At 42.5% G+C, this 13,309-nt stretch overlaps 1 protein-coding gene across 1 annotated transcript in view; it reads left to right on the top strand.

The window, feature by feature from the left end:
- Nucleotides 1-2,111: 2,111 nt before the first annotated feature.
- TXNRD2 (thioredoxin reductase 2) overlaps nt 2,112-13,309 on the top strand; it is a 114,504-nt gene continuing 103,306 nt past the window's right edge. Inside the window, exons 1-2 of the mRNA XM_030218390.1 lie at nt 2,112-2,262; nt 13,188-13,253. Of these exons, the coding sequence (XP_030074250.1) occupies nt 2,175-2,262; nt 13,188-13,253 (154 nt within the window). The 5' untranslated portion in view covers nt 2,112-2,174. The remainder of the gene's footprint in view (nt 2,263-13,187; nt 13,254-13,309) is intronic.

The raw sequence follows: 13,309 nt of genomic DNA on the forward strand, positions 1-13,309 counted from the left end.
TACAAGTGCAATAAATAAAATAATAAGGAATATACTGAAATTAAATTAAAGTAAAATTAAACTCTCTTTTCATTGGGGCACATGGAATCACATCTGCATCAGTTTTGTAGAAGTTTAAATTTTTAGATACACAAATGGATTACTCAGTTTTGAGCATATTTCAGGGACAAGTGATTTTATAAGTCAAAATAAAAATAAATATTTTGTTTCATGCAGATCTCTCATTTGTTTAAACATAACTAAATGGGCTATAAGCCCTTAATGCAGTCCATTGGTTTTCTTATATTTTGTTCTTGTGCTGACTTATACTGTGCCAAAACTGAAGACTCTTATCTCTTCTAAATGGTCGATAATAAAGGAGCTTATTGCGAGCACTATCCACCCTAAAAGGTTGTTTTCTGGCTGTACATGAGGAATTGTGATATTGAATAAATAAGTGTATGTTTGTGTCCCTAGTCATGCATCCAAAGGTTATATAATCCTTTCAAGATAGCCAGTTAATCGTTTAACTTATATAGTGGAACATAATCACAGAGGCATGGTATGGTTGCATTTTCAAAATGGTAATACTAAGGCCCAACTAAGAAATAGTTTATTTTGAGTTAGTCTTCACTGGACCAAACTTGCTTTCATTGTGCCATCACCATCCAGCTGGATAGGCAGTGTTTTAAAAGGTGGAGGATAAAGGCTTTTTTTTTTACATTTATATCCCACATTATTCCAAGCAAACTCGGGTTCAATGTAGCTTACATTTGAAAATACAGTGAGACAGAATAATAGAATTCAGTTATATCATGGGAGCCTGTATATGGATATATCTGAAACATTTAACAAAGATGACACTACCATATATACCCAGCTGGGCATTTAAAAGTCTGTCTTTTAATGATGCCACATGTTCAGAAATCATAGCTATAAGTATAGACAGTTATTCAAATATTATCACATGCACACCAGAACAGGCATGCATACATACCTTGCAAAAATAAACAACTTTTACAGGGTACATCCAAAATTTAATTTTTACTTTCTCATTTCCATCTTCCAAAATTCCATACAGCAGATGTAGAGATCAGCAGGACCCAAAGCAGTTCAAAACAAGTAAAGTTAACAAACAAACAAACAAACACAGTTTATACCTAATTGTTCAACCACCCTTAGGAGTCACCTTTGGGTTTGTAAAGCAAAACTATATGCATGTAAGGACTGGATAAATGAATGAAAACAAAGTTTACAGCAAATGCCCTTAATAGGTAATACTTGGTATCAATAATGAAACAGTGATGGTATATTCACATAGCAAGCAGCCTGAGCCAACAGATTTATTTTCCATTGAACATAATTAACTTTGTATGAACTTGGCAGCTGAACTGGACAATGTTGGTACATTTTGACTGCCTCTGGACAGAATTTCTGCATGAAGGAAGCCCCTACCTCATTATTCAATACATATCTGAGAAATAGTAGTACTAAAAAAAAAAGCAAGTGCATTTTTATAATATACCACTGCATTCCACAAAACAAAAAGAAGCAAGTTCCCACATGCCATCTTTTTCTTTTGATGTAGGCACATCCAAAAAAGATGTTAAATGCTCCCAGTTGCCAGTTTCAACCTAATTAATGTTTTTCATTTTTAAATTGTTAAGTACCTGATTCTCATAACATGTCATGATGTCTGTTTTGATGGCCCTTTACCAGGTGAAAATATCTTTACACGAATACAGGGAGTGCCTAAAGCAAATCCCTCCAAATGACACAATCATTTCAAATGTAGAACAAATTAGTACTCTAACCATGAAACCAATACTTCCTCTGTGTATATCCGTATGCTGCACAAGCCAGCATGTTTTAAAATATAAATGAAATTAAATAAAAATGCTACCAACAAGAAGAACGACGACAACATGGATGCAGCAGCTCATAGGTTTGCTTGCTTTGTTTTGAGTGTACTAGATGACGTCTGCGCGAGGAAGAAGAAACAAAGGAAACTAAGTAGCTTCAACGTTTTGACGTCATCCCGCCTTTCGTCAACCTCCTTGGTAGTAGCTACACCACGAGCCGTCCAACAGCTGCGTGCACGCGCGCCGCGGTCTGATTTCTCCTGTCAAGGCAGGCACTGTGCGGGCAACCCCAGGCGCCGATGCGAGGGGTCTTCCTGAGCCGCGTTATTGAAGATGGCGGCGACGCTCTCGTGGTGTGGGTCCGTTGGTAGACGGGCGCTGCAGCGCTCCTTGTACCAGGTTAGGGTCCGGGGGTTGTCAGGTACGGACCGGTCGGTTTCGTTGTCAAAATCTCCCCTAAAAAAGAAAAAGATAACATTTATAGTGCACTAAAGGGCTTGGCGGGGACAGGCGAATTATCTCTGCTTGTGCCTGGGCCTCGGGGCATGCTGGGATTTGTAGTTTTGGTTTCCCCAACAGTTGGCAAAATGTGGCCTGACTCTGCTAGGCCCATCTGTGATGACCTGATATTAGTTGTTATTAGAGTTTTTCCTACTTTTTGCTGCATTGTATACTTGCTCAGACTTTGCAAATGAATAGCTTTTTAGAGTTGGCCTCAGAAAATACAGTATTTCCATTTACACTTGTTTGGCATAAAATGCAAATCATATACTTTCTCCTACAACCAGGTCATAAGTGCAAGTTCTCCATGGATGCTTGCGTTCTCTAGTATTGAACAAACTTGCAGAAGGGTAATTTGTGCTGAAGTTAATATCCTTAATCATTTTGAAAATATTTCTTCTATGAACTGCACCACCTGGTTAAGGTTGCCAACGTTTTCCTCAATACAGGACTTCCTTCTTTCCTACTATAGACTTGTTACAGCTAGAGAACCTGGAGCAGGGGGCTTTGACAGAACTGCCAAGTTACCCATTCCAGGAGGGAGACTTTTGGCTTGTCCTGGTTTTAAACTTATAGAACGCTTCTGTGTTTCACTTTATAGTCTATTTGTCAACATTTGCTTATTTCCGATCTGAAGAAGGGTTTACCTTTGAAAGCTAATCAAAAGATATATTAAGTCAGTCCAATAAAGGTATCATATTTTCTTTCTGTGTTTTGATTTATTTCTATTTAGTACTATTAAACTTACATCCCAAAGCAGTGTAGTATTTGTATTGAAATCAGTGCTGCAGGTCTCGTAATGCACCAGGATGAGGTTGGCAGAAATCCAGGACCATCCAAAAAGTCTCTCTCCTGGAATGGGTAACCTGGCAGCTTTGTTTTGGTAATGAAATACAGGTCCTTGTAGGCGCTGTGCTTATAGGCATCTTGCTGTCATTATCCTGTTTCAGCACCTAGACCCTCACCCATCCCCATTCTCGCACAGCACTCACCCTGTGCTCTACCCCTTTTAACTCACTTCCCCAAAGCTTTTTGCACTTCTCATGAGCTCATCTCCCCTCTCATACCCTCTGTGCCCTCCTGCTCACTTGCTCACTAGTGGCGTAGCACTGGTTGGCCCTGGGCTCACCCAAAATCGGTGCTCCATTGGTGTGGTTGGTGGGGATCCACAAGCCCTGCCAGCTGAAGATCTCCTCCCAGCAGAAGGGACACTTAACAGCCTTTGCAGCTGGTGGCAGTGCCCCCGAGCTGCTGCTGCCCCATTTCTTGCGCATGTGCAGAGGCTAGCCATGTCAGGCTCGGGGACACTGCTGCCAGCTACATTATTATTATTAACATTTCTATAGTGCTATCAGACGCACGCAGCGCTGAACACCTGACACAGAGAGACAGTCCCTGCTCGATAGAGTTTACAATCTTACATAGGGTGTAAATGTTCCTTCTGCTGGGAGGAGGTCTTCAGCTGGCAGGGGCTTGGGTTGGGAGGGGGCGAGGAGGTTGGGAGATGAGATGCATCTTTGGATCCACCCTCTCTGGGCTCAGGCCCACCCTAAATCAGCAATCTGGCTACACTGCTGTCATTCACCCACTGCCTTAGCAAGCAACTCCCTATGTCCTCCTCCTTACTTGCTTACTCACCCACTCCCTTAGGCAAGCTACTCCCTTTCCATCCTTTTTCTTCCTTCTTTCTCACTCTCCATGAATTCTATGAGTCTTCTCTCCCTCCTCCCAATGCAGTGCAGCAGCAGATAGCAATGTCCTGTACACAGTATTGAAAATTGGGACTTCTGCAATGCGTCAGCTAGCAAGGGATTCAATGATTCATATAAGCACCCCTCACATTACAACATTACTGGAAAAGCATTGGGATCATGGCCCTAAGCGAACTGTGGAAAATGATGAGGTTGAGATAAACTGGGAGATACCCATTCTGATTGATAAAAGACTGGATGCATGGAAACCAGACAGAGTAGTAAAAGGGAAAAACACGAAATGGCATTGAGTATAAAGCTGTTGGTCCCAAATGATTACTCTGTGAATCATGTGGAGAAGGAGAAGATTCTCAAGCACCAAGAAAATGGGCAATATTTCTGTATCTTACTGCCACATCATTTTGGGTGCCACAGGGTTGATTGAAAAGAATTTATAAGCACACCTAGATAGGTTGCTTATTCATTTAACATTTTAGGAGCTCTGGAGAGAAACTGTCTTTAGGTCAATGCAAGTACTACAGTGAGCATTAGCAGTTCATTTGAAAGACTGAGACCATATTGTACATACCTTAGCTGAGGAATGAGGTTCATACTGTCACAGTTTGCACAAAACAAACCCACTGGAGTCATTGTCCCTTGAGAGAAGTTAGTGTAGAGGCCATGCATTTTTAACTTACTTTTGTGGTTATCACTGAATGAATTTTCCAATTAGAGCCATCAGACATCACAATGTGATGGATCAGGATCAGTGCTGTTGCTACAGGTCACGTATGATGATTTTCTCAGAGACCAGTTTGATCAGCAGTCTCAGCAGCAGTGTTGGGTGTCACGCTCTTTTAGAATGGGCCAGGGGTGAGCCATTGTACTGGCCTCCAAGGGGAAGCGGCAGTCAGCAGGCTGAAACCTTCACCTATACCAATCCCTATTCCCCGAAACTTGAGCCCTCAGGTTGAAGTGACCGACAGGACTTACGAATCGGAGGAGCTTGAAGAGCTAAGACAGCTGAAACATTAGGAAGGAAAAATGAGATTCTGGGTCCGGTCCGGGTCTTGGCAGGTGGCTGGCAGGCGGTGTCGAGGTCCGATCTGGGTCTTGGCAGGCAGGTAGGCAATGTCAGGCTATGGTCCGGGTCTTGGCAGGCAGTGTTGAGGTCCGACCCAGGTCTTGGCAGGAGGCTGTCAGGCAGTGTTGAGGTCTGATCCGGGTCTTGGCAGGAGGCCGGCAGGCAATGTTAAGGTCCGGTCCGAGTCTTAGCAGGTGGCTGGCAGGCAGCTGCGACGCCAAGATGGCTTCCAAAACAGTGAAAGAGGATCGCGACAAGCAATGCCGGCTAGATCCTAAGATGGCAGATCAGCATTCCCAACTGAGTCCCTTGGTCAGCTCCACACGGACGGCAGAGATTACGGCCGAGGTTACAGCGGCCGTGGGACCCGCGCTTGATTAAAACAAACTCCAGCAGCTCTACAAATGTGTGGAAGAGGCTCATGAATGCATTGATAGCCTAAATCTAGAACTGGATGCCCAGGTTCATAAGTACGTAAATATTGCCATACTGGGACAGACCAAAGGTCCATCAAGCCCAGCAACCTGTTTCCAACAGTGGCCAAACTAGGTCACAAATACCTGGCAAGATCCCCAAAATGTACAAAACATTTTATATTGCTTATCCCAGAAATAGTGGATTTTCCCCAAGTCCAATTTAATAATGATCTATGGACATTTCCTTTAGGAAACCGTCCAAACCTTTTTAAAACTCTGCTAAGCTAACCACCTTTACCACATTCTCTTGCAACAAATGCCAGAGTTTAATTACACGTTGAGTGAAGAACTTTCTCCCTAGAAGATTAGGCCCACCAGTCTACCCAAATTCTGCCACTTTTATTGAAAAAAGTGTTGGATCTTGAGCACAAAGTCGCCAATTTAGAAAATGGTTCCAGATGCAATAATCGGAGACTAATTGATCTTCCAGAATCACTGTCTGATGAAAACCTGGTGGGCTTCTTGTAATTCTGGATACCGAAGGTGCTCAATTTAGAAGACCAGTTCTGCTCCTTCAGGGTGGCGTGAGCACATAGGCTGGGAGCTCAGCGCTCTGATACAGGCTACCCGCGTGCAGTGATATTCTGCATTTTAAACTTTGCACACAAATAGCAGATTATGCAAGCAATTCGAGCAGGGAAGTCTCTGCAATATGAAAATTCTAAAATATTCTGCTTTCAAGATTTCTCAACATCTATCCAGGCCCAGTGGAAGGCGTTTACACCAGTCTGCTCCTCTCTTCATGCAAAAAACATTGTTTGCTTTGATGTACCCAGCAAAGTTATGGGTGGTGTGTGCTGGCGCCACCATATACTACAATACTGTCTCGGATCTGATAGACGTGTGGTGCATATTACACTCAAATGACAGTGATTACACTCACCTTCCCAGGGCCCATAACACACCAACCCGTATAGATTATCTTTTACTATCTCAGGCTCTATGGGCCAAGGTTTTAAGAGCAGAGATTGGACCCTATGAAGTGTCAGATCATGCCATGGTATGGATGGAATTGCAAATAGCTCTGCCCATGTAGAGATGCAGACCTTGGAGGTTCCCCCTGGAATTATACATGGATCCCCTATTTCAATTTTTTTTAAAACAAAAATGGGTAGACAAAATTCATGTTGATACTCAACCTCTACTGGGAAACCGCCATATTATTCCCATCAAAAGAAAATGAGGGATAAGGCTATTTTGGCTTTAGAATCCCAGGTGTGAACTGATCGGCAGCAATTTGAGTTGTCTGCTACAATGGCTAATAGGGCTAAGCTTCTGGGTTCTCAATCCGCTCATTTTTTAAACATTTTTATTGAAAAATGTTTTTTTTTTTCTTAAATGATCATATCATACAATTTAACAGTGTTAACAGAACAGGAGAGCATTTATTGTACAAAGTGGAGGAGCAGCCTAGTGTTAATGCAGTGGACTTTGATCCTGGGGAACTGGGTTCAATTCCCACTGCAGCTTCTTGTGACTCTGGGCAAGTCACTTAACCCTCCATTGCCCCAGGTACAAATAAGTACCTGTATATACTATGTAAACCGCATTTATGTAGTTGCAAAACCCACAGAAAGGCAGTATATCAAGTTCCATCCCTTTTCCCTTACATGGTGTGATAATTCACAGACTGCTTAGTAAAGTCCAGAGAGACAATAAATTTATTTATTTGTTTGGATTTATTAACCGCCTTATGAAGAGATTCACCCAAGGCGGTGTACAGTAGGTACAGTTAACATCAAACTTACAATTTTGTTAACAGCATAACAATAGTAAAACAAACAAGTATAAATATAACTACAATGAAAGAGGAAAACTTGAAAACAACAAATTGAAACCTAATAATAGGACTACCATGAAACAAGATAAAAAATATACATATTTAACAGCACTGAAATTCAAACAGAGATATAATTTTTATTTATTTATTTATTTGTAGCATTTGAATCCCATATTTTCCCAACAATTTGCAGGCTCAATGTGGCTTACATTTGCCGTAATGGCGGTTGCCATTTCCGGGTAACAGAATTTCAAATGGTAATGTGTTAAGTTGCATACATACACGGTAACATACATGTAACATAACATACATGAACAGATCATGGTATAGATATATATCATGTGCATATAAATGTTAAGGAAGAATAAATTATGGTAATACATGAAAGTTCCTGAGTAAGAAATTGGAAAAATAAATTATAGTAATACATGAACGATTCAATCATAATACTAATGACACATCTAATAAGCACACAGTTAGAACATTCAAATAACATTGCTATGATACTAATGCTTTTCTACAATACAGCTTACCAAGTTCAGATATGTAGATGAGGACAAGATGGGTGGTAGAGTCAATTGGGATAAATAAATGGGTGGTTAAACTAAAGGGAAGTTCTTTAATCAAGATATAAGGAACTGGTCTAAGTTATAATGGGTGTAGCAAGCTAGTCCAGGTACGGAATGGGTGTATAGTCAGTCACCCTGTGTATAAAAGACTTGATGGTCATTCTATTAGGCTGCAACGTTTAGAATCTGTAGGACTTACAGGCACTGCTGTGAAGTGGTTCTCCTCCTACCTTTGATAGATACACGTGGGGGTGTTTTCAAGATTTATATTCAGCACCGTATCCTCTTGTGACTGGTGAACCCCAGTACTTCTTTGCCGGTTGTTTCAATATATTTGAAGTACAGTATTGTATGTGTGCTAATGACATACAGTTCTTATTTTTTTTTTCATTTGATTGTTCATTCACTGATTGTTCACAGACTGCACATCTGCCTTGATACATTAAAAAAAATGGCTAGATGCTAATTGTCTTTCCATGAATATTCTCTAAAACTGAGCTTATGGTTGGAAGTAGGTTACCCATGTTAGATGTTCCCCCTTTTGTGATGTTTCAGGTTACCCAGTTACCAATTATGCAGAAGATCTTCAGCTTGGGTGTTGTGCTTGACTCTGCATTATCCATGAAATACCAAGTCACAGCTGTCATTCATTCTTCCTTTTTTCAGTTACACAATTTGTACAAGTGTAAACCTATGATTTTAGCCAAGGAGTTGAGCTCTATTGTTCAAGGTTTTGTCCAGATGAGATTAGACTACTACAGCAGTTCCCAAACGTATTTGGTTCACGGCGCCCAAGTAAGTTTTTGCGGTGCCCCCCCCCCCCCAGCCACCACCACTCCCAGCCACACAGGTCACACCCCCTCCTGGCCACACAAGTCTTGCCCTGCCCTCAGTTTCACAGGTCTCTCCCCTGCCCCCAGCAGCATGCAGTCCTACCTTTTTTGGCTTCAGGGCCGGCGCCAGCAGCTGTGTGTGAGGGGAGAAAGATGCCTTTACATGGGAGGGGGGAGCTTAGCCACCAGACCACAAGCGGGTATGAGAGAGGGATATACCTCCTTCCTTTCCCCGCTGGCTATGGCAAGGAGGAAGTGACCACAGTGGCATAGCTAGGTGGAGCCACAGGAGCCTGGGCCCCCCCAAATTTGCTCTGGGCCCCTGGTTGGCTGGTGGGGGGGTCCCCAACCCCCACCAGCTGAAGACCTCATCCAGCGCTGATCTGCGCTGATCTGCGCTGGATGTGAAGGCAAGAGAGAGCAGGGCAGGTAATGCAGCGGTGCCGGAGACCAGCGCTAGATGAAGTCCTCAGCCAGCGGGGGCTGAGGACCCCCGCCAGCCAAGGTATTTGCAGCGGTGGTGCTTCAGCTGGCGGGGGATCCCCGCCAGCTAAGATGTTACAGCGGCGGCAGTGGGCAGCAGAGGGAGGGGGCGGCGAGAAGCGGCAGAGGGGTGAGGCAACAGCATAAGGGGGTTAGTGGCGGGGCAGTGACCAAAATGTCCTCCCCCCCCCCACCTTGGCCTCTGGCCCCCTTCCAGGTCTGCCTATGCCCCTGAGTGACTGGCTGCACAGCAGGTCTCTTCCTCCTCCTGCACTGACATAGACCCAACTGTTTTTATGTGAACCGCATGGTTACCGGCTATCTGCTGATATTCATAAATAAATAAATAATAAAGGTGATCAGGGCGGTTAATTTAGAGTAACCTGAACCAAGGTGTTCTTAGCACAATATGAGTCCCAACAGTCGCCCAAGCTTTTAATGAAGACTGAAGAGTATGTTGCTTGAGAGCCAAAACAGCTTCATACTTGCTTATTACACAAAGGTGGCTCCTCCACACCATAAAGTTTAACTGCGAATTATCTTTTCAGTTGCATTCGATGAGGTGTAGAGCAATTGCTAGCATAATGTTAAGCCATTTCTTATGATATTCTTGTATAAGGTCCAGATTAGAAGAGCGTAAACATATGGCTTTGTAGGAGATATCCAAGTCTCTGGGTAAATCAAATATTAAATTTGATAAATTTCCAGTAGGCCTTGACATTTTTGGGATATAGAACCAGATTCCTCTGATGAAGACCAGCAAAGGTCCAGTTTAGATAATTTTCTAATTTTAGCTAATCGGGATGGGGTCCAATAAGCTTTATGGAAGGTAAAGAAAAATGATTGTTATTGCTGCTGATTTTATGGGCCTAAGAGTTTTAGACCAAAATATAGGCCAGTCAAACTCAGATGAACACCCCCCCCCCCCCCTTCAATCTGCTCTTAATGACCTCTTGCATCAACGGGCCAAGAAGTCTCTGCGTTATTTTAAATATCAACTGTTTAGATTTGGCAACAAAACTGGGGTGCTCTTAGCCAGGCTTGTTAAGCACCAGGGCAGGCTTCATGGGGTTACCTCCTTATATGATACTGCAGGACGGCTAGTTCATAGCAATGAAGGGATCCTCCAGCTTTTAGACATTTTTATGCCAATCTTTAAGGTGGAGCTGCTGGACCACTTATTTGTCAGCACTGGATCTCCCTGGGGTGACCCCCACACAAGCTTGCACTCTTGAATGCGCCAGTTTTGGAAGATAAGGTGGCGTTTGCAATTTCTCAGAGCATGCTCTGTAAAAAAGCCATGTTTAGACTGAATCCAATCGTAATTCTATAAATTATTGAAAATGATGATATTCTAATCCTTCTGACGGCCGCCTTTAATGATATGGTGCAACAGTGGGAACTTCCAGATATTGGCTTTCCCCAAACTAGGCCAAGATCTGACTAAAGTGGAATCTTATAGACCAATCTCATTAACTAGTTGTGAGGCAAAATTGCTGGCCAAAATCATGATTCTCTTCTAATCTGGACCTTGTAATACAAGACGATCATAAGAAATTGCTTAACATTATGCTAGCAATTGCTCTACACCTCATCGAAGGCAACTGGAAAGATAATTCACAGTTAAACATTTCAATAAACTTTTCAATAGCAGGCTGGTTTTGGTAAGGGGAGAGACACGTTCCAGAATGTACGTCGAATTTTAACTTCCTTGGAGTTGGTTGCCCAAGTAATATCCCATCTGTGCTCATCAGCTTTTATGCTAAGAAAGCTTTTGACAAGGTCAGGTGGGATTTCGTATATGCTGCTTTAGATGCCTATGGTATTTGAGACTTTTTTCAGGAAGTGTTTCGCACCCTATACACAAATCCTCAGGCAATGTTGCTTGTTAATGACCTCCTCTCCAATCCCCTTCAGATTTTCTGGGGCACTAGGCAGGGTTGCCCTCTATCGCTCCTCTTTTTTGTTTTGTCCTTATATCCATCTCATTTGTGAGATCCTTTCTAACCCAGTTAGAACATTCAGTTGCAACATTCTGAATTTAAGATGGCTGTCTTTGCTAATGATCTGCTTGTTCACCTCGTCAAGCCTCACGCCTCTCTGATGGCTCTGTTAGAGAGTTTCCATGAGTACAGGGATTTTTTCTAGCTTTCAATTAAATGTGTTAGTCTGAAGCCTTGCTCACCACTGAGTCTGTGAAACATGAATGGGGAGGCAGTCTCCTCCTCCGTTGGGTAACTGCTTTTAAATATTAGGGTATTTATTTAATGATAGATGTCATGAAAATTTATAATTTTAATGTATCTAAATTACTAGAGAGCTCCAAGGCCTTAACTTCAGCAATGGCAAAATCTGCTTCTGCTTAATGTCCCTCTTTCCTAAATGGTTGTACGTGTTGCAGCTTCTCCCACTCTATCTTTTTAAGAAGGATTTTAAGGTCCTGGCTCACCTTCTTACTGGTTTTTTTTTTTTTGGCAGGGAAGGAAGCCCAAGCTGAAACTGCAGCTCTTGTATGGTCACGGGGAGGTCTCGGCTTACCAGTTTTGGGGAACTATAATATTGCGTGCTTGTTTCGTCATGTTTGGGACTGGTATTTTGACACACATGGTTATACTCCCATTGGCTACGAGTGAGACTGCTTGGCCCCTTGGACTTTAGTTCTCTTCTATGTGCTCATTCTAAGTCCCTACCTAAGCGTTTCACTCTTAGCTTGATTGTGCAACCTTTAAGGGCAGTTTAGAGGGTCATCGCGGGCTTGTTGGGCCAGGATCCTCACAGTACAGGGGGTGTGTGACATGTTTGGACCAGATACTAGTGGAGGGGGGCACTCTTCTGGCTTTTCTGGAATTGCTACAGACCACCTGAGCCAAACCCACTTATGGCTTCGTTTACTGTCAGTTACAACACTGTGTTAATTCTCTCTCTAGGGAGGGACTGTCTACTCATTATAGTAGAACTTTGTGCACATGGTTGCCATCTCCCACGGGAGATAGTAGGCTGCCCATTTCTGACTTATGCTGTCAGATTCTTCAAAGAAGTGGACAGACGGATAATACATTTATTCTTTCTAAATGGGGGAAGGACTTAAGCATGGAACTAACGCTATACCATCCATTACCTATTTGGCTGATCTGAGAGATTGCCAGTTTAGAACACTTTTGTGAGGATATGCTACTGAACACCAGGCATGTCATATGGGTGCTGTGCCATCTTATGTCTGTGCAAAATGCCGGGAACTATAGATCACCTTTCTGTGTGCAGTGTGGAGTTGCTCCCCCATCGTTGTTTTTTGGAAGCGTCTTTTTAGCTTTCTTACGAGGATGGTGGGTCAGCTTATCCATTGCTTGCCTATGGGTGCTATTCTACATCAAAGTAGTGATTTTTTTGTATTGTGGGGGTGGGTTTAAGGCTTTTGATCCGTAAAGCCTGCCTTATTGGGAAGAAATAAGCACTGGGTGGGATAGACTCCTCCTTCCTATTGACAATGGAGGATACAGCTCCATAATTTAATATTGTTGGAATTGCGGGATGCTAATCATAACTTTAAGAGGAGGAAGCGATTTTTGGGTATATGGATGGACTGCATTCAATTGTTACATCCACGAGCATAGAGTTTTGCGTTAAATAGCTTACATTTGCATTGAATGTCAGGATTTCATTGTGTCTTATTATCTGTATTTGTTTATTGTCGGGGGATATAAGAAACAAATCTGATGATATTTTTGATTGTTATCAGGGTGGGGTGGGATTTAGGCAGGGAGTGAGGGGGAAGGGACTTTTTTTCTATTGATTTGTCTGACTTGTATTTCCTTGTTCCTTGAATAAAAATTATTGAATATAAAATGCAATTTATAGTGCTGCTATTGTTACATTATAATTCTGCTGGTGTCATTAATATTTATTTTTAAAATATTGTGTTAATGCACCAGGAAAGACCGAGTATAATCTATTGGTGATTGGTGGTGGCTCAGGAGGTCTCGCTTGTGCAAAAGAAGGTATGTACTTCCTGAGAATAACCACACCACATGTGATACTATAAACATACAAGTTC

Source organism: Microcaecilia unicolor, chromosome 11 (genome assembly GCF_901765095.1).
Source record: "Microcaecilia unicolor chromosome 11, aMicUni1.1, whole genome shotgun sequence".
In the NCBI taxonomy this organism is placed as follows: Eukaryota; Metazoa; Chordata; class Amphibia; order Gymnophiona; family Siphonopidae; genus Microcaecilia; species Microcaecilia unicolor.